This window comes from Halichoerus grypus, chromosome 15 (genome assembly GCF_964656455.1).
Source record: "Halichoerus grypus chromosome 15, mHalGry1.hap1.1, whole genome shotgun sequence".
In the NCBI taxonomy this organism is placed as follows: Eukaryota; Metazoa; Chordata; class Mammalia; order Carnivora; family Phocidae; genus Halichoerus; species Halichoerus grypus.
The window spans coordinates 18,773,082-18,791,976 of record NC_135726.1 but is presented as its reverse complement, the minus strand read 5'-3'; the positions used below and the strand labels follow the sequence as shown (position 1 = coordinate 18,791,976).

Sequence of the window (18,895 nt, the reverse complement as noted above, 5' to 3'; positions counted from 1 at the left end):
CCCGGCACACGCACGTGCTTATTAATTCAAAATAAATCTGTTTAAAATACTCTATCTGGAAAATTAAATTTCAAGTTTACACTTTTTGCTTTATTTGGTATTATTTAAAAATACACTTTCCTATCTAGCTAGCTTAGTGTCACAGCTAAGCCATGTCTCAAGTATGCTTCCCAATTAAATAACGAAAACCTAAGCTGCTGCACACGGTACCTTTGTGCCAGTTAGAAACAGACCCCAGTCTGGGTGGGGGCTTGGCTTGCTACGAGGGCAGCAAATTAAAAATGGCACATGCGTACACATACCTGGGGCTGCTAACTGGAAGAGGCAACCCTTCCTCCCAGGGGACACTGCCCAGTGCCAGGCACGTGCCGTGACAAGCGCAGCGTGCAGGCTGGGTCTCAGCCCCCCCTCACCCTCCCAATTAGACCTACTGTGCGGCACACAACCTGCCCAACTGTACAAAGTAGCTTTGGACGACGGAGATTTACAGCAGGATGATGAAGACTTCCCTTGTTCCTCTAGGACAATAATATTGCGGAACCAATCTGGCTAAATCCTGTATCTGGCAGGTCTTAATGATATGTGTGCTAAGTATTAAGAAGTTTACTGTTGCAGTCGGCTAAGTGACCGACTCTTGGTTTCTGCTCAGGTTGTGATCTCATGGTCGTGGGATCGAGCCCCATGTCTGGCTCCATGCACAGCGCAGAGTCTGCTTGGGACGGACTCTCTTTCTTTCTCTCTCTCTCAAATAAATAAGTAAATCTTAAAAAAAAAAAAAAGAAAGAAAAGAAGTTCACTGCTGCAAACAGGTAGAATTAAAAAAAATTTTTTTTTAACTTTGTTTTCATTTATATTGATCTGGTCTGAGACACAATGACAGATTTTACAGTCCATCAAAAAACAAAAAAACAAAAAAGAGGGGCACATGCACCCCAATGTTTATAGCAACAATGTCCACAATAGCCAAACTATGGAAAGAGCCTAGATGTCCATCAACAGATGAATGGACAAAGAAGATGTGGTATATATATATATATACATACACACACACACACACACACACACACACACACACACACACACACAGTGGAATATTATGCAGCCATCAAAAAATGAAATCTTGCCATTTGCAACTGGAGCTAGAGGGTATTATGCTAAGCAAAATAAGTCAATCAGAGAAACACAATTATCATATGATCACACTAATATGTGGAATTTGAGAAACAAGGCAGAGGATCATAGGGGAAGGGAGGGAAAAATGAAACAAGACGAAACCAGAGAGGGAGACAAACCATAAGAGCCTCTTAATCTCAGGGGAAAAAATGAGGGTTGCTGGAGTGGAGGGGGGTGGGAGGGATGCGGAGGCTGGGTGATAGACATTGGGGAGGGTATGCGCTATGGTGAGCTCTGTGAATTGTGTAAGACTGATGAATCACAGACCCGTGCCCCTGAAACAAATAATACATTATATGTTAAAAAAAAAAAAACCAAACAAACAAAAACAAAAAACAAAAAAGAACTGCAGGCCTCCTACAGAATTCTGTGGAACTAGACATAGAGGAGGGGCTCCACAAACTACTGACCCTACTGGGCACCCCCAGGCTTCCCTCAATCTGGCAATTTGTCGTTCTTTGTGGGTTTCACTCACCTAACTAGCTTGGCAGCCCCTGGGGCCCCCAAAGTCCAACCCCAACAGCTGAAGCTTTTCTAAAGCATCTAATGCAGATGAGGCATATGCAGGGTCTTCCCAACTACCTCACCAAAACCACCTTAAGCACCGTAATACCAGTAACGCCCTCATTACCCCTCCACGGTCATCACACATTTCAGGACCTGCAAAGAGCCATCTGGATGCATCCCCTCTGACAAATGGGAGTCTGTGTTCCCAGTTTCAGCTCCAAAACCATACTCTAAAAGAAGATAGACCATGCTGGCAAATTATCCTGAGCTCAATTTATTATAGACAAATGAAGGGACAAAAAGGCAACTTTATTTCTACCAACATTTGGGTTTTGTTATAACCCAAACTTTGGGACCCCCAAGTCAACTGGCCGTCACAGGACGTTCACTTGGGCAGTTTGCCTGGGCTGCTTAGATACCTGCACTTTCGGCAGGACTTCGCAGGCAAAGACCTGATTTGTCCTATATGGTCTTTACTAAACTACTGACCTACAAAGCACCCAAGGATATTTACTACTCATCCTCTACCCCCATAATCACATAAAGGGTAAGAAAGATGATCTGAATTCAGAGAGCTGTTCCACAACTGTCTTCACAGAGCGGAAGCAGCTAAGTCACAGGGAAAGAGGCTCAGGGTCCAGGGCCACCAACAAACTAGGCAGCCATAGGTAAGCCACATTCTAGGGGGTCAGATTCATTACCCATAAAACAAAGGAGGGACATACATGAATGGTTTCAAGTTTCCTTCTAATATAAAATTCTGATTTTCTGAATCGCAAGGTGTTGTGAGCCATCTTGAACCTCCACTATTGATTTATACCATGATCTCACCTGGCTACAGACTTACGTCTATCTCCCCCTCCCCAATTCATATCTTAATTATGGTATCTGCTGATGGTATCTGGGGCGGGAGCCTTTGGGAGGTAATCAGGGTTGGATGAAGTCATAAGGATGGAGCGGTCGTGATGAGATTAATGCCCTTATAGGAAGGGGGAGAGAGATCTTGCTCCCTTGCTCTCTCTCCGTGCATGCACAAAGAGGCCATGGGAACACACAGCAAGTTGGCTGTCAACTACACGCCAACAGATCTAAGAATGATGCTTACCTTGCAGGTACCCTGACCTTGGCCCAGCCTCCAGAACTGTGAGCAATAAAACTACTATTGTTTAAGCCACCCAATATATGGTATTTTGAATGGCAGATGAAGACAGACCCTCAACATGAATTAGTTGTTTTTCTTTTCTTCCTGGATTTGGGGCTGGTTCCAAACTCACTAGTATATCAAACTGAACTTGGATGAATTGTTTTGTTTGTTTATAATTTTTTTTGAAGATTTTATTTATTTATTTATTAGAGAGCGAGGGAGAGAGAAACAGCATGAGAGGGGAGAGGGTCAGAGGGAGAAGCAGACTCCCCGCTGAGCTGGGAGCCCGATGTGGGACTCAATCCCAGGACTCTGGGATCATGACCTGAGCGGAAGGCAGTCGCTTAACCAACTGAGCCACCCAGGTGCCCTAAACTTGGATGAATTGTTAAGTGCTTACCAAGCAGCCAAGTGTTTGCTACTGTGAACACTAAACAGGAGAAAACTGGGTCTCTGCCTTGCAGGTGTTTACAGACTTACTACAATTAACTGTAAGTATACCCAAATCTGTTCAGAAAGCCAGAAAATCCAGGGGTGCCTGGCTGGCTCAGACAGAGGAGCTTGAGACTCTTGATCTCTGGGTTGTGAGTTCAAGCCCCACACTGGGTGTAGAGATTACTTAAATAAATCTTAAACAAAAAATAAATTTAAAATAAACTTAAAAAAAGAAAGCCAGAGAGGCACCTGGGTGGCACAGTTGGTTAAGCGTCCAACTCTTGGTTTCGGCTCAGGTCATGATTTCAGAGTCATGAGATTAAGCCACACATTGGGCTCTGTGCTCAGCTCACCAAGTCTGCTTGAGATTCTCTCTCCCTCTCCCTCTGCTCCTCCTGCTCATGCTCACGCATGCGTTCTCTCTCTCAAATAAATGAAGGAAGGAAGGAAGGAAGGAAGGAAGGAAGGAAGGAATCACAGAGTCCAGAGAGTGAGGGACACATGTAGTTTAAGCTGGTGCTCCATCACAGGACACCGATCAGAACAAAGAAAACCCATGATGGGCACAGCAGGGCCAGGAGGAAGAGGGGTAGGGGAGAGCAAACAGGGAAGAGGATACAGGACCCAGCCTTACCCCAGCCCACTCCCTGCTGGGGTAGCTTCTGGCTGGGCAAAAGGCTGCAGTGCCCTTGCAGGATCAGCGTGTTACTGTGGGAGAACAAGGAGCTTCCAGCCAGGATGAGGTGGCAGATCCAGGTCAAGAGAACCTGAAACGGGAGCGTGACTCAACTAGAACCTAGCTGGAGGAGCCAGGACTCATGGGCATGAAGGGTGACAGCCAGCATTCACCAGGTGCTTCTCTCAGCCAGGTTCCACGCCAGGCACTTTCTATTCAACCCCACGCCAACCCTGCGGCGGCAGGTGATCCTCTTCCCTGTATTCCTTCAGTTCTGGCCTGACTCAGGTCCCTGAAGACCAGGCTGAGGACTAAAGGGCATGGCCCTAAGTGTAGGCGATCAAGATCTATTTCTGTGAAGGAAAGTGACCAGGGGAAAACAAGCAAACAAGAGAGAAATCCAGAGTGGGGTACAGAAAGCCGTAACGGAGGCTCTTCCAGCGACCCAACAGCACAGCTGGAGGAGCAGAGGACGCGGAGAGAAAGGGACAGATGAGACTGGGAGGGCCTAACATGCATGCAGTGGATAAAAATCCAGCCCACACAGGCCCCTCTCCAGATATCCCACATCTCAGACTAAATTGTGAAAGATTTTGAAATGGACCAAAAGGGTTACCGAGTATCTTCAATGCAAGAACGGGCCTTGTTAGAACATGACTTTCCAAGTTATCTGATCCTATGGGATTTGTGCCTTTTATGGCCTTTGAGATATTTTGCAACTCTTTTAAGTTGTACAAAACTGATAAGCCGTGCAAATGATTCTTGTCTGTAGACAGGCAAATTAACTGTCTGGTGGAGAGACAAGTGATCCCCCTTAGAGCCAAAGTGGCATCTATTTGAAATTCATTTCATGGTGTATGTGTGTGCAAATCCTTGAATTTTCCTTTGAACAGGTTGTAATCCTACTGGTTGAATCTTACTGGTTCCCTCATTAATTAATAAACTCTTTTATATTTGTACGAGAGTTGTGATTTTATCCTTTAAAAATTATCTTTTAAGACCCATAAACAAGCAAAAGTCCGAACGGATGCCAATATTGTGTAGTAGCTGTTCTACGGGGGAAAAACAGGTTCCAGAGGTCAACAATTCTTTTAACCCCAAGTAATCTGAAGTGCTGGCTCAAGCGAACAGGAAGACAATCTAGCCTCAATTTTTACCTCTCTACCCCTCTTCCACCAGCAGTCTCCAGCTTCCTCACAACTTCCACTCGCTCTGATCTCAGAAATTCTTAAATTTCAGTGGCAGTCCGAGGAGCTAAAAGAGAAGGACTGAGAGGCTCCCCTTTATAACGAAACCAACACCTCTCCAGGCTCTGACAGATGTAACCCCTTCACTGTGGAAGAATTGGGAGCCAGAAGGGCTCTCAAGGCTGGCAGACCTACCAGGAGCCGTGCTGGCCAAAGAGGGGAAACAGAAATGGACTAAGTCCCTGTAGGACGGGAAAGATGCGTGATGTTGGTACAAGGCTCAAAACCTGCCTAGTGGTTGTAGAAACACACACGAGGGGGTTCCAGGCGTGCTCGCTGAAGGTTGGCTGCTGAGCTCCCCACCTCGTAGCTGGGGGGACCATCAGCAAGTTAGTGGGATCAAAAAGCCTGTTTTCTCATCTGTAAAGCATCCGCCTCATAGGACTGCTGTGGGCATTAAATGAGAGAACACATGTGTAATACTCAGCAGTCTGGCACATAGTAAATGCGCAATAAATGTTAGCTTCAATAGTTTTCTGACTGAGAATGAATTGAATATAACGTAAAATAAAAACAAGGACTATAATAAAACCTAACTGCCACCTATAAATTGCATTTGTCACATCTTTTCCACTCCCTTTGCCAAAAGACCAACTGGGTCTTCATTTCTCACCTGAATTACTTAACGTCTCCTATCACGCAGCCTGTTCTCATCTCATCCACCTCAAAATCATCCCTCCTCACCCCCTTTAACCCAGCGACAGCCAAGAGAAATAGGAGAACCACATAAGTGATTGTACATTTTTTTTAACAGCCAGATTTTTAAAAAGTAAAAAGAAACAGAATTTCATAGTATATTTACCCAGTTATATCCAAAGTATTATTTCGGCATGTGATTAATATAAAAAATTGAGATATTTCACATTTTCTTTTCTTATTACAACTTCAAAATCTAGCATGTATTTTATACTTACGCACATCTCAATTTGTACTATCCACATTTCAAGTAGCCTCAGCTCCAACCGCTCCCCATCTCTTTCAGGAAATCCAAATTCATTGGCCTCACAAATCAGGCCCTTTCCAACCTGGGTCCTCCTCCCCTTACCCAGGCTTATGTGTCCTCCTTACCTGCCTCCCCAGGCTTACCCGTCCTCCTTACCTGCCTCCCCAGGCTTACCTGTCCTCCTTACCTGCGCCCCCCAGGCTTACCTGTCCTCCTTACCTGCCCCCCCCAGGCTTACCTGTCCTCCTTACCTGCCCCCCCCAGGCTTACCTGTCCTCCTTACCTGCCCCCCCCTTTGCTGGGATTGCCCCCAGCTCCCAGCACCTGGTATATTTCTCCCCCACAGGACACACCACCCCTATGCCAGCCACTGGCTATTCAACACTAACACGTGACGTGCCCGTTTCCCACAAGGGCCTCCTTGCCAAGCTGTCCCCGGCCTCTAGGAGGGCGCCCTTGGCTCTGGTGGTGAGAACGGTTTGTGTGCTTTTCCACCCCATACCAAACCCTCACTCCCAAGCCGACTATGAGCGCATCGGAGGCAAGGACTTTTGTCCTGTTTATGCAGAACAGCAGATGACCCAGCCAAGGGTTTCAAACACATATATAGATTTTTTTTTTTTAAGGGGAGAATACGTTAGCACTTTTGCCATTTAGCTACTGATCTTGATCTAACTCTGAAGTCATTCAGCCAACTCTTAAAGCATACACATATACAGGGTTAGGCCCAAAAATGGTGGAGACACAGTAGGCAAGCTCAAGAGGCAACTACCGCTGGGACCGCCATTGTTCCTGGGGCTTGGGTTGTTGGTTTTTTGTTTTTTGGGTTTTTTTATTGGCACAAAAATCTTTTAGCCTTAAACTGTTTTTCATAGCTGTGCTGGAATAAATGGGAAACCACAAAAATGAAGGCTTCCACTGCGCCAGTCATCAAATTGTAGTGGTAAGAAAGAAGCCATCCAAAACTATCCACATCTGATTGAACTCTCAACATTTTAAGTGTTTATTAACCCATATAAGTCCCAAACTTAACCAGTCATTTGAAATCCTCAGAGACAAAATCCTGGGTTTCAGTATTTCCTACAGCCCCCTCCAGCCTCCAGAAGATCGAGGCCTCCCTTCCCAGGGCCCCATGCAACTGCTGTTCTTTTATATTCATCAGAGAGCTTTATAAAGACAACCACTAGGACCAGCCTCAATCCTAGTTGACTTTTTCTTTACACATGTTAAGTTTCTGTGCTGAGGGCTCTCAAAAGATGCTGGCTTGGCGGATCCTGAGCGATCCTCTCTATCGACATGTTAATCAGAAAGCAGAAAACTTCGATAATAATCGGAGAATCCCTGGTTTTCATCTTACTTTCCTAAGCAAAAAGCTTGGCGAGGCCTCTTATGGTTTCCCCTCCTTTTACAAAAATCTGCCTTCTAAGCAAAAGCTTCTGTTTCCTAGTAGCAGTAGATACCCTTTTAAAACTCACAGTTTAAAAAAAGAAAAAAAAAAGAATTACAGTGGCATTTTGTTTCCATACTTTTCTCCCCAATATTTTCCACCCAGAACCGAGTCCAGAAGCTTATTTGTAAGTACACAAATGTAGGTTATTTTTCCCTCATAGATCCTATGTTTTCAAATAGTTTGACCTTAAAAACTACCTTAAGTAATACTCCCTTTTCTCTCTGCATATTCAACTGGCTGACCAGGGCCTTACTACGTGCCGGGTACTGTTTGAGACCCTGGGGATATAGCACGAAACTTAACACACGACACCTCTACTCTCACAGAGCTGAAGTTCTAGTCGGGTGGTCCAAGCTATGAAGAAAAATTAAGCAGGGAGAGGGGATCAAGAGTGGGGGTGGGGGGTGTCCTACTTTACACAGGGTGCTCAGGGAAGGTCTCTTTGGAGCAGAACAGAAGAACAACAGTGCTGGAGAACAGAGCCAAGTGACATTTTTTGGGAAGGGGGCAGGGAGCGGAGGATGCAAGAATAAATCTCAAATGGGAAGACTCTGAGGCAGGAGTCTGTTACTCAAAATGTCAATCAAAGCTTCTGATCAACAAAAAATAATCAGTACCATAAAATCCCAGCCAAAAAAGAAATTGGCCTGATTACTATTTAATGCAGTTATATTAGTCTTTTTGAAATGTAATTAGTACCTAGCCCCACAGTCTCTCAATCTCCCATTTCTACATTAATGAACTCTAGGGGTCCCAGGGGGACCCCACTCTGAAAACCAGTGACAGACCCCACCATTTAATGTCTGGAGACAAGACCACACATGAGAGGCGCTGAGATGAACACTGGACCCCACCTCGAGTGAGAATCTTTCACACAAAAATCTTCCCCATCGAGAAGTTCAACTGCTTAAAAATAAAACAAGATTTCCCAAAGGAGGTGTTGCTTTCTAAATTCTGTACCCTTCCACTCATCTGTCCCTTCTCCAGCCAGCTGCAGGCCTGCTCCCCAGCCCTGGACCACTTTGAACGGAGCTTTGAAAGTTTAAGTTGGCTTTCGGCCACCACACAAGATGCTGAGGCCATCCCCTTGTCCGGGGGTGCCTTGTTCTCTCATTCCCTACCTCTCCCGGTCTATCCTTCTTCCTCCTGGGCTCTCTGAAGTCCCACCTCGCTAATGAATCCAAATCCCAGCTCATCTCGCCCTGCTTTTTACTTCTCGCGCACACGTACCGCCTGGCCCCCGACCCCGGGATAATCTTATTTTCCAAACAACAATATCAGGACACATTGTCAGTACATGAGTACTTGTTATATGAATCACTATAATTGCAACGCTTGGAATATTTCATAATTTATTTTTTTTTAACTTCAGATGCACTTATATATCGTCTGATGAGACAGCACAGCACATTGGGACCATCTGGGAAAATTCAGAATCTGTGATCACAGTCACGGGCCTTTGACTACAGCGCTATTCTCTAATAAACAACTGGATTTTCCAGAGAAATCGGATGTCAGCCTACAAAAGGATTTGAAGCTACTTCCAGCAATGAGGAGACGAGGCAGTGACAGCACTGCGGGGGAAGGGCCAGAATGCTGGCATTCCCAGGTTATTTCAGGAGCTCATGGAACTAGCAGGACCACCGTACGAAACAATCAGCCTCGGCGGCCCCACAGACCTCAGCCCTTTATGGGGCGGACCACCTATGTGCTGTAGCTCAGGTATCTCCAGAACTCCCTCTAGGCTGGAAATATGCCTCTCCAGGCACCCAAGCAAGGCATCCGTTTTACCAGGAGGGACAAGTATCACGGATTGGGCAGTGCACGTACACTCCCGTCTTAACTCCTCTAAGCGTCCTCTGAAGGGCCATGACCTGGGAAAGGCTCTTCCCGTGCTCCAATTATGAAAAAAGGCCCTCCCCCAGGGCCATCAAGGAAGAATTGATTTTGCCCTGTGGCTCTGGAGGAACCAGGTCTTACTGAGCTCACCGTTCCCCACTGGTAAGCACACTGGAGAACTGGAATAAACTGGGACCTTCAGGCATATATATTGCAGAGAAATGCTGACCAAGTCCATAATTTTTTTAATGCTCAGAAATTTAATGATACTGCCCTTTGATCTAGTAAAAGCATTCCTTAAAATGTAACAAAAAATAGTAACAAATCAAAATAAGAGTGCAGGATATTTACTGAGTATTCTTCTTAATAGCAAAAAATTGGAAACCATGATCTTATTGAGCCTCTGGAAGAGAAAAACTCCAAACATCTTTTCATTTCATCTGTCATACTGAGATTTCTTTTTTCCTCGTTTCCTATATGTTACAATTTTTAAAAATGGAAATATAATTGACATTTAACAATTCATTAGTTTCAGGTGTACGACATAATGATTCGATATTTGTTTATATTGGGAAATGATCACCACAATAACTCTAGTTAATATGTGTTATCATCCATAGCTATAAATTTTTTTTCTTATGATGAAAACTTTTAAGATCTACTCCCTTACAACTTTCAAATATGCAACACAGGATTATTAACGATAGCCACCATGCTATAGCACGTTATAACCCCATATAATGTTTTAACTAATAGAATGAGGGTAAATTCCTCTCAAATGAAAGAAATTTTGCCTTTAGCAAATAAATAAATCAAGTGCCCACTATCGTGCAGAATGCTTGTTGTTGTTTTTTAAACAGGAAAAGTTATTGAAAAAATGTTTAAGCTTTTAGTTTCTTCAGGAGTTCTGTATTGTCTAAATCGTGCTCCCCAAGGGCCTCCAAATTACAAAGTAGGTAAAAGTAAGTTAAAGGTTATGGTCAGTACATTAGCTTTCAGGCTAACGTATGTTAAGATAGAACTTTTAACGGCTAACGTTTTAATAATTTTTTAATAGAAGATATTTGCATGTGGCATACAATTCAAAAAGTATAAAAAGTCATACAGTAAAACTAAGTCTCCCTTCCACTCTGGCCCTCAGCCACCGGTTTCCCAACTTGTGTCATTTTAGAGATATTCTATAGTGCCAACAGGTCTATAACACGTTGTATGTGAGGCACTTTGCTCAGGATTTTGTATGCTAGGCTCATCAGTGCATGTAGTACTATCATCAACCCTAATTTATAAGTCAAGAGACCTGCTTGTGGCATGAAATGAACAAGAAATTGGCCAAACGTCTCATACTCTCAGAACCCATCCCCATCTTCCCACTCCCCAACACACACACACACACACACCACCCCACCCCACCCCCTAACAAAGGTGACTTGATGTTAAGTTGTTCTCCCTACCCCTAAATACTCTCCCACCAACTTCACCATCTGTTTGCCTGGCTAATTTGACTTTCCATACAAATTTTAGAATCGGGGCACCTGGCTGGCTCGGTCGGTAGAGTATGCTACTCCTGATTTTGAGGCTATGGGTTTGAGTCCCACACTGGGTGTAGAGATTACTTAAAAAAATAAAATCCTTTAAAAAAAACCCAAACATTTAGAATCAGTTTGTCTCTCTCTAAAAAAATCTTGCAGGGATTTTGGGATTGTGTTAAACCTACTGATCAATTTGTGGAGAATATTAAACCTATACTGAGTCTTCTGTGGGGCACGTGGGTGGCTCAGTCGTTAAGCCTTAAGCATCTGCCTTCGGCTCAGGTCATGATCCCAGGGTCCTGGCCACTCGGCGAGGAGCCTGCTTCTCCCTCTCCCTCTGCTGCTCCCCCTACTTGTGCTCACTCTCTCTCTGTCAAATAAATAAAATCTTTTTTTAAAAAACCCTATACTGAGGCTTCTAAACCATGAACATAGTATATCTGTCCACTTATTTAGGTTGTCTTTAATTTCTTTCTTCAGTGTTTTGTAATTTTCAGTGTACAGATCCTGTACATATCTCATTAGATTTATACCTAAGTATTCCATTCTTTTCAGAGCTATTGTAACTGTCAGGGTTTTTTTGTTTGTTTTTTCCTGTTTCTAATGATTTATTGCTTTTATTGTTAGGATATAGAAATACTGATTTTTATGTCTTGACCTTGTATTTTATAACTGTGCTAACTCACTTATTAGTTCTAGGAGCTTTATCTAGAGATTCCCATGGGATTGTCTACACAGACAATCATGCCATCTGCAAAGAGGGACAGTTTTCTTTCTTTTCAGTCTGTCTGCCTTCCATTTATTTTTCCTGCACTGGCCAGCACTTCCAGTACAATGCTGGATATCAGCGGCGAGAGTAGAGATCATTGTTTTGTTCCCCATCACAGGGGGAAAACTTTCATTTTCACCACTAAGTATGTTAGCTGTAGATTTATTTTATTTTATTTTATTTATTTATTTGACAGAGAGAGGCACAGCGAGAGAGGGAACACAGCAGGGGGAGTGGGAGAGGGAGAAGCAGGCTTCCCTTGGAGCAGGGAGCCCGATGCGGGCTCGATCCCAGGACCCTGGGATCATGACCCGAGTGGAGGGCAGACTCTTAACGACTGAGCCACCCAGGCGCCCCTGTAGATTTTTGATAGATTGTCTTTTTTGGATTGAGGAAGTTCCCTTCTCTTCCTAGTTTGCTGGCAGCATTTATCCTGAATGAATGAATGTTGAATTCTGTGAAATGTTTCTTCTGCAGCCATTGACATAATGTGTTGTTACTTAAGCTGGTCATATGGTGGATTACATCTATTGATTTTGGAAAACTGAACCAGTCTTTTATACCTGGAATAAATCACAATTGGTGGTGGTGTACTATTCTTTCTACATAATATCCCTGGATTTGATTTCCTAGTATTTTGTGGAGGATTTTTGAGTCTGTGTTCATGAGAACGATTGGTTTATAGTATTCTTTTCTTGAACTCTTTGTCTGGCTTTATAAAATGGATGTGTACTTACACTCTCCTGAGGTCTGGGATGATAATTTTATTATTTTGAACACCAAGAAAGTTAAGAGTGGTTTTAACTTTGCTTTTCTGTTAGAATTAATTTGATTTTAAGTCTTTGGCCATGAAAACAACTTCCAAAGATAACAATAATTTCCTAAGTGAAAATGAGACTGTTTTACAAGGAGCCACTTTAAGGTAGATCTGAGAACCCGTTGCAGTGAAACCCACTACTTCACCCACAGGCACTGTCACATCCCCGCACAGAGCAGGAATGGTGAGGGGTTTTGCCCAACTGGCTTGAGATAAAGAGCAGACAAGGTTTCCATCAAATAAAAGATAATGTTATTACTCAACCCTGAAATGTAAATACTCATATTTGCCTTTGAATTACCTAAGAAAGCACCTATCAGACATTGACTTTTTTTTTTTTTTAAAGATTTTTATTTATTTATTTGACAGAGAGAGACACAGCGAGAGAGGGAACACAAGCAGGGGGAGTAGAAGAGGGAGAAGCAGGCTTCCCGCAGAGCAGGGAGCCTGATGCGGGGCTCGATCCCAGGACCCTGGGATCATGACCTGAGCTGAAGACAAACACTTAATGACTGAGCCACCCAGGCACCCCTCAGACATTGACTTCTTAGTTCTTACAATTCCTAAAATGCTTGGTCAGTACTAACCATATTACACTATTGAAGAAGCCAAGACAAGGATAGGTTTAAGAGATTTCAAGATCAGCGGAACTAAAATCTGAATTTAAACACCTCATATCAACTTGGTTATAAAGAGTTCTAAAATAACGACAATGCAATGTCAGAAAGTCAATCAGGCATGGGAGAAGCTTAAGAAAAGGATCTGAGGCAAAAGAGCTTCCTGAGAGGTCTTTTTAGAACTGAAATACTAGGGGCGTCTGAGTGGCTCGGTCGGTTAAGCGGCTGCCTTCGGCTCAGGTCATGATCCCAGGGTCCTGGGATTGGGCCCCGCATCGGGATCCCTGCTCAGCGGGGAGTCTGCTTGTCCCTCTGCCCCCCCCCCACCCCATGCTCATGCTCCCTCTCTCTCAAATAAACAAAATCTTTACTAAAAAAAATAGAAGTGAAATGCTGACTCTCTTGGCACTTTTGAGAAGGCCCATCCCCTCACTGAGGAGGTGGACAGACCTGTTGGGTGAGGGGCAGGACCCCACACAGGAACTGCATACCTGCACAATGGCCACTGAGAAATCGAAACCCTTGTAAGTCTCTTAAGCATGCAAAAGTCACCCAAGCCATCACCAGGCTGGCCAAAACCACAGAAATGTCCTTGGACTCAAGGTCGCCTGCTCTGTGCAACTCAAAATGACGTGTTCAGGAGGCAGTAAAGAGCACACTCTGAAACCAGACTGCCACAGGGTTCAAATCCCAGCACTACCACCCACCAGCCATGTGACCTTGAATGAGACACAACCTGTGTGCCTCAATTTCCTCATCCATAAGCTAGGGGTAACAACAGTAGAGTAAGCTCTCACTAAATAATGCCTACTGGGGCCTGTCCTCTTCTAACCCTGTCCTAAATCATGGTATAAATGACAGAACGCCTTCCCCAACCACCCAACCCCAACCCACGAGCAAAACTATGCTTTCAACCAAGCTGATGAGAAAAAGCAAAAGGCCTACATTAACTATTTCATTAACTGATGTCTGGAAGCTAAAAACCAATAAGAACTCACAGAATCCACATTCACAAGAAGGAAGGAAGTATTGGGGCGCCTGGGTGGCTCAGCTGCTAAGCAGCTCATCTGCCTTCGGCTCAAGTCATGATCCCAGGGTCCTGGGATTGAGCCCTGCATCGGGCTCCCTGCTCAGAGGGAAGCCTGCTTCTCCCTCTCCCACTCCCCCTGCTTATGTTCCCTCTCTTGCTGTGTCTCTCTCTGTCAAATAAATAAATAAAATCTTAAAAAAAAAAAAAAAAGTATTAAAATCAATAGTTGAAACTAAGTCTTTTTCCACAAAAAAAAAGTTCATTTTTATTGTTTTATATAACCATGAGAAATTCTTCCCAGCTAAGAGATAGGTATAAGTTTCATTTTTAAAAATTTATAGGGGTGCCTGCATGGCTCGGTTAAGCATCTGCCTTCGGCTCAGGTCATGATCCCAGGGTGCTTGGATCAAGCCCCACGTCGGGCTCCCTGCTCAGCGGGGAGTCTGCTTCTCCCTCTCCCTCTGCCCCTCTCCCAGCTCATGCTTACATGCTCTCTCTCTGAAGTAAATAAGTAAATAAAACCTTTTAAAAAATTTTAATCTATGGGGGCGCCTGAGTGGCTCAGTCTAAGCGTCTGCCTTCAGCTCAAGTCATGATCCCGGGGTCCTGGGATCAAACCCGCATCAGGCTCCCTGCTCCGCGGGAAGCCTGCTTCTCCCTCTCCCGCTCCCCCTGCTTGTGTTCCCTCTCTCGCTGTGTCTCTCTCTGTCAAATAAATAAATAAAATCTTAAAAAAAAAATTTAATCTATGAAAATACTGATCAATTTTCATATTTCAGATTAGTTTTAATATCAAAAACATTTCATTTAAAATATCAATTTAACTTTTTTTTTTAAGATTTTATTTATTTATTTGAGGGAGAGAGAGAGCACGAGCAGGAAGCCCATCGCAGGACTCGATCCCAGGACCCTGGGATCATGACCTGAGCCAAAGGCAAAAGCTTAACGGACTGAGCTACCCAGGAGCCCAAACAATTTAACTTTTAAATCACTAGGAAGTTGGGGCACCTGGGTGGCTCAGTTGGCTATGCGAAGGACTGTTGATTTCAGCTCAGGTCATGATCTCAAGGTCCTGAGATTGCTTAGGGTTCTGTGCTCAGCGGGGAGTCTGCCTCTCTCTCTCCCTCTTCCCCGCACTCTCTTTTTCACTCTCTAAAATAAATAAATAAATCTTTAAAAAAAACAAATAAATCACTAGGAAGTAAACTATTTTTAATTCAAATATATAATTGTAATTTGGGGATGGCAATTTCACCAAGTTTCTTTAAAGACAGGAAATATTAATTAGCAGCAATGATATCTTTTATTACACACTAAGCACCTAAAATGCTAGGTGCTAATTTATACATCACCTCATTCTCTTAATCCTTTTAGGAGGCAAAGGCTCGTTTTACAGTAAAACCTCAGCCTTGAGGTTGAATATAATGGTTCTGATAGAGAACTGATTGCTAGCACCTGTGTGAGGCTTTAATACGTTGCCTAAAAAAAAAAATTATATAGAAGGGCGCCTGGGTGGCTCATTCGGTTCAGTGTCTGAGTCGAGCCTGCCTCCCCCTTTCCCTGCCTCTCCCTCTGTTTGTGCACTCTCTCTCTCTCTCAAATGCATAAATAAAATCTTTTAAATAAATCAATAAATAAAATGATATAGAAAGGTAAGTTCAGGGGGTGGCTCAGTCAGTTAAGCATCTGCCTTTGCTCAGGTCATGATCCTCAGGTCCTGGGTTCCAGCCCCACATCTGGTTCCTGCTCAGCAGGGAGCCTGCTTCTCCCTCTCCCCCTGCTCATGCTGTCTCTCTCTCTCTTGCTCACTCTTTCTCTCAAATAAATAAATAAAATCTTAAAAAAATAATAATAATAAGTCTGAAACTTGAATGTGCATGTGAATCACCGGGGGAATCCTGTTAAAGTGCAGATTATGATTCAGAAGGTCTAGGGTTGGCTCTCCAAGTCTGCATTTCCAACAAGCTCTCAGATGCTGGTAATGGTGCTGTTCTATGGACCACACTTGGAGTAGCAAGGATCGCTACAGGTTGCAAGAGGCCACAAACCACAAAAAATGTCCATGAAAAAACTAAAATGAAAAAGTCAGATATTTCTCAAAAACAATATGTTAACTGTAATACAAGCTCTAAGGTAAGAATTATAACTTATCCATATTTCCTGATGGGATTCTGAACTTTGTAAACATCTTAAAAATATCTTCACAAGGACTTCTTGTTTAAATCTAGAGTCCAATCTCTCAGAGCTTTGTGAGGGTTCCGCCCCAAAAAAACCCTGACTTGATATCAAGGCTGAGAAGCCAAGTACATGGAACACTGTTTCAAGTTGCCGTACCCTTCAAGCAGGTCCCTTGCTTTCACTCACCCACACATCCTCTTACCGTTTAAATTCAAACATGAGACAAATGGCAGAGTTACGCGAGATTTTAGGGGCTGGGCCCGCAAGTTTTTCCAGATGAAAAGCAAATTTCTACAACAAAACAGCATCTTACCAAAAGGCAATGACAAATACCAGCGGCTTCCATTCCTGGCCTTAGGTGACAAAGTCCCAGCGATGAGATGGCAACCAGCACTTTATACAAACTACTGATTTTCATTCTTTTACCAGATCCTTTGAGTGGCTAGTGCTCTTTACTTTCAAAAGTCCACAGAATAAACAAAGCAAGGTACTTAGCAAGGCCCTATTTTCCACCTGGGTCCAAGTTCACGCCCTGTTCTTTTTTACTCATTTCTGATTATCTGTGCTGTACTCAAACATTGGCTAGCTGCCTCTTTTAAAAGGCAGTTATACACCACCCTCCTCCCTCCCCCACCTCCTCCATTCTCTTTGCTAACAGCAATGCCTAACTACAGAACCAACATATCCCTGAGAACATTCCAGCTTACCGGATAAGGTCAGTTTAAAATTCTAGATAGGGGTAACCTATTCCATTTGCCTTTTTTAGAGCCCTTCAAAAATATCCCCTGGCCATCAGCAGAACAAGCCGGAGAGAGAGAAAATAGTCTATGATTCTGCAATTTACAAACACTGAGACCTTCATTTAAAGGGTGTCCACATTTTATATTATTCCCAAGGGATGTTTATCTATGTACTCAACTAAGCATAAGCCCAGTGCCTGGAAGAAACAATGTACACACATTGCAGCTCTAAGCAAATGGCTTCTCTGGCCGAGAAGGCTATAAAGTTTTGCTGCCAGGCCTCAGAGGAAGGCCTACCTGTGACAGGGAATATGGGGACACGTTTTTTCCCTGAACTGGAGCATGCCCTGTCCACAAGAGAGCTAAGCAACTGCCCAGAGAGGCCTGTTACAAAACCATAAAAGAGGGGCAGAGGTGGCAGGCCCCTGCCCTGAATACCCTGGAAGCTGAAAAGAAGAATTCTGAGATGAGCTCTACTATCGACAAGTCTGACAGAAAGTTCTCTGTTTCTGTTGCCTCCAACACTGGCTGCCCTCCTCCAGTGATTTAACTCTGGGTACCAATTGGGCAATGCCAGCCACCGAGCTGGGGCAGAGGATTCAGGGATGCTGGTTGGGTCTTCTAGGTTAATTAGCGGGAATCAAACCTCTGAGGTATAAACTGGAGACTTTGGGGGGCAGATCTGGGCACCCCCGCTGCATCTAGGCTACATGCCTCCATTCAACACATTTATTGAGTATCTACCCTATGCCCTGCACTCTGCCACATGCGGAGGAGGAAATCAAGCCACAGTCCCCAGTGGTGGAAGCAGACAGAGAAGGGCCTTCAGCGGAGGTGGAGGTTGTGAGGGCCCCGAAAACCTGCCACAAATTGCTGTGACCAGTAGTCACCCAGGGGACAGCATGACCTCCGCGCCGGGCTTCGCTGACCACCAAGCCCAATAATGAAAAAGGCTGGCGACGGCGAAGGCGGGAGTGAACAGGTAGGCCCGGGGGGCAGGTGTTCAGGTAGGAGGCGCACAGCTGAGGCTGCAGGGCTGGAGAGGGCAGGGTCCCCAGGGAAGGTGGGAGGGCGGCCCAGGACCCCGCGAGGGAGAGGGGGCGCGAGCAGCTGGGGTCTGGCCCCGGGAGGCGAGTGCGCCGCGGCGGCCCGCAGGGCCTGCGCCCCCGAAGCGGTAGCGGGGAGGGAAGGCGCCCGGCTAGGCCGCCCGCCCGCACCTGGGGCCCCGCCCGGCACCTACCACTTGGGCGACCTTGAGGCAGCCGAGCGCGCCGCGCAGGTAGTCGGGGTCGCAGCGCAGGCCGGCCAGCCCGCGGCGCTGGCTCACCGGCTCGGTGGTGGGCTGGTACGGGCTGCTGGCGCCCGAGATCATGGAGGTGCTCGAGGCCTCGCCCTCGAAGCCGTCCAGCTCCTCGCCGCTCCGCATGCTGCCGCCCGACCCGGGCCGCCTCGCGCGGCCGGCCCCCGGCGCCCGGAGCTGGCGGGCTCAGCGGGGCCGCCGCATCGCCGCCGCCGCCTGCCTGACCGCCCGCGGCCCGCCCCGCCGCCGCCGCCTCCTCTGCGCCCGCCGCCCGGCTGCAGCCGCGGCTCGGTCCGCTCGGGCTCGGCTCCCGCCGCCTCGGCAGCGGAAAGGGAGGGAGGCGGGAGCAGGCGGAGAGGGAAGGAGGCGGGAGCCGGCGCGGCGGGCCGGGAGGGGGCGGAGCGAGTGCCCACCCGCCGGCCTCTCGGCGGCGCTCCGCGGCTGGGGCGAGACGGAGGCGGCGGCCCGCGCCTAGGGGCCTCGGGGGGCGGGGCCTCGGGG

General features: G+C 45.7%; 1 protein-coding gene across 1 annotated transcript in view; it reads right to left on the bottom strand.

Moving 5' to 3' along the window:
• The window catches only part of CMTM4 (CKLF like MARVEL transmembrane domain containing 4), a 65,705-nt gene extending 47,074 nt beyond the window's left edge, over positions 1-18,631 (bottom strand). The window contains exon 1 of the mRNA XM_036115184.2: positions 18,335-18,631. Coding sequence (XP_035971077.1) covers positions 18,335-18,520 — 186 coding nt within the window. The 5' untranslated portion in view covers positions 18,521-18,631. The remainder of the gene's footprint in view (positions 1-18,334) is intronic.
• Positions 18,632-18,895: the final 264 nt, after the last annotated feature.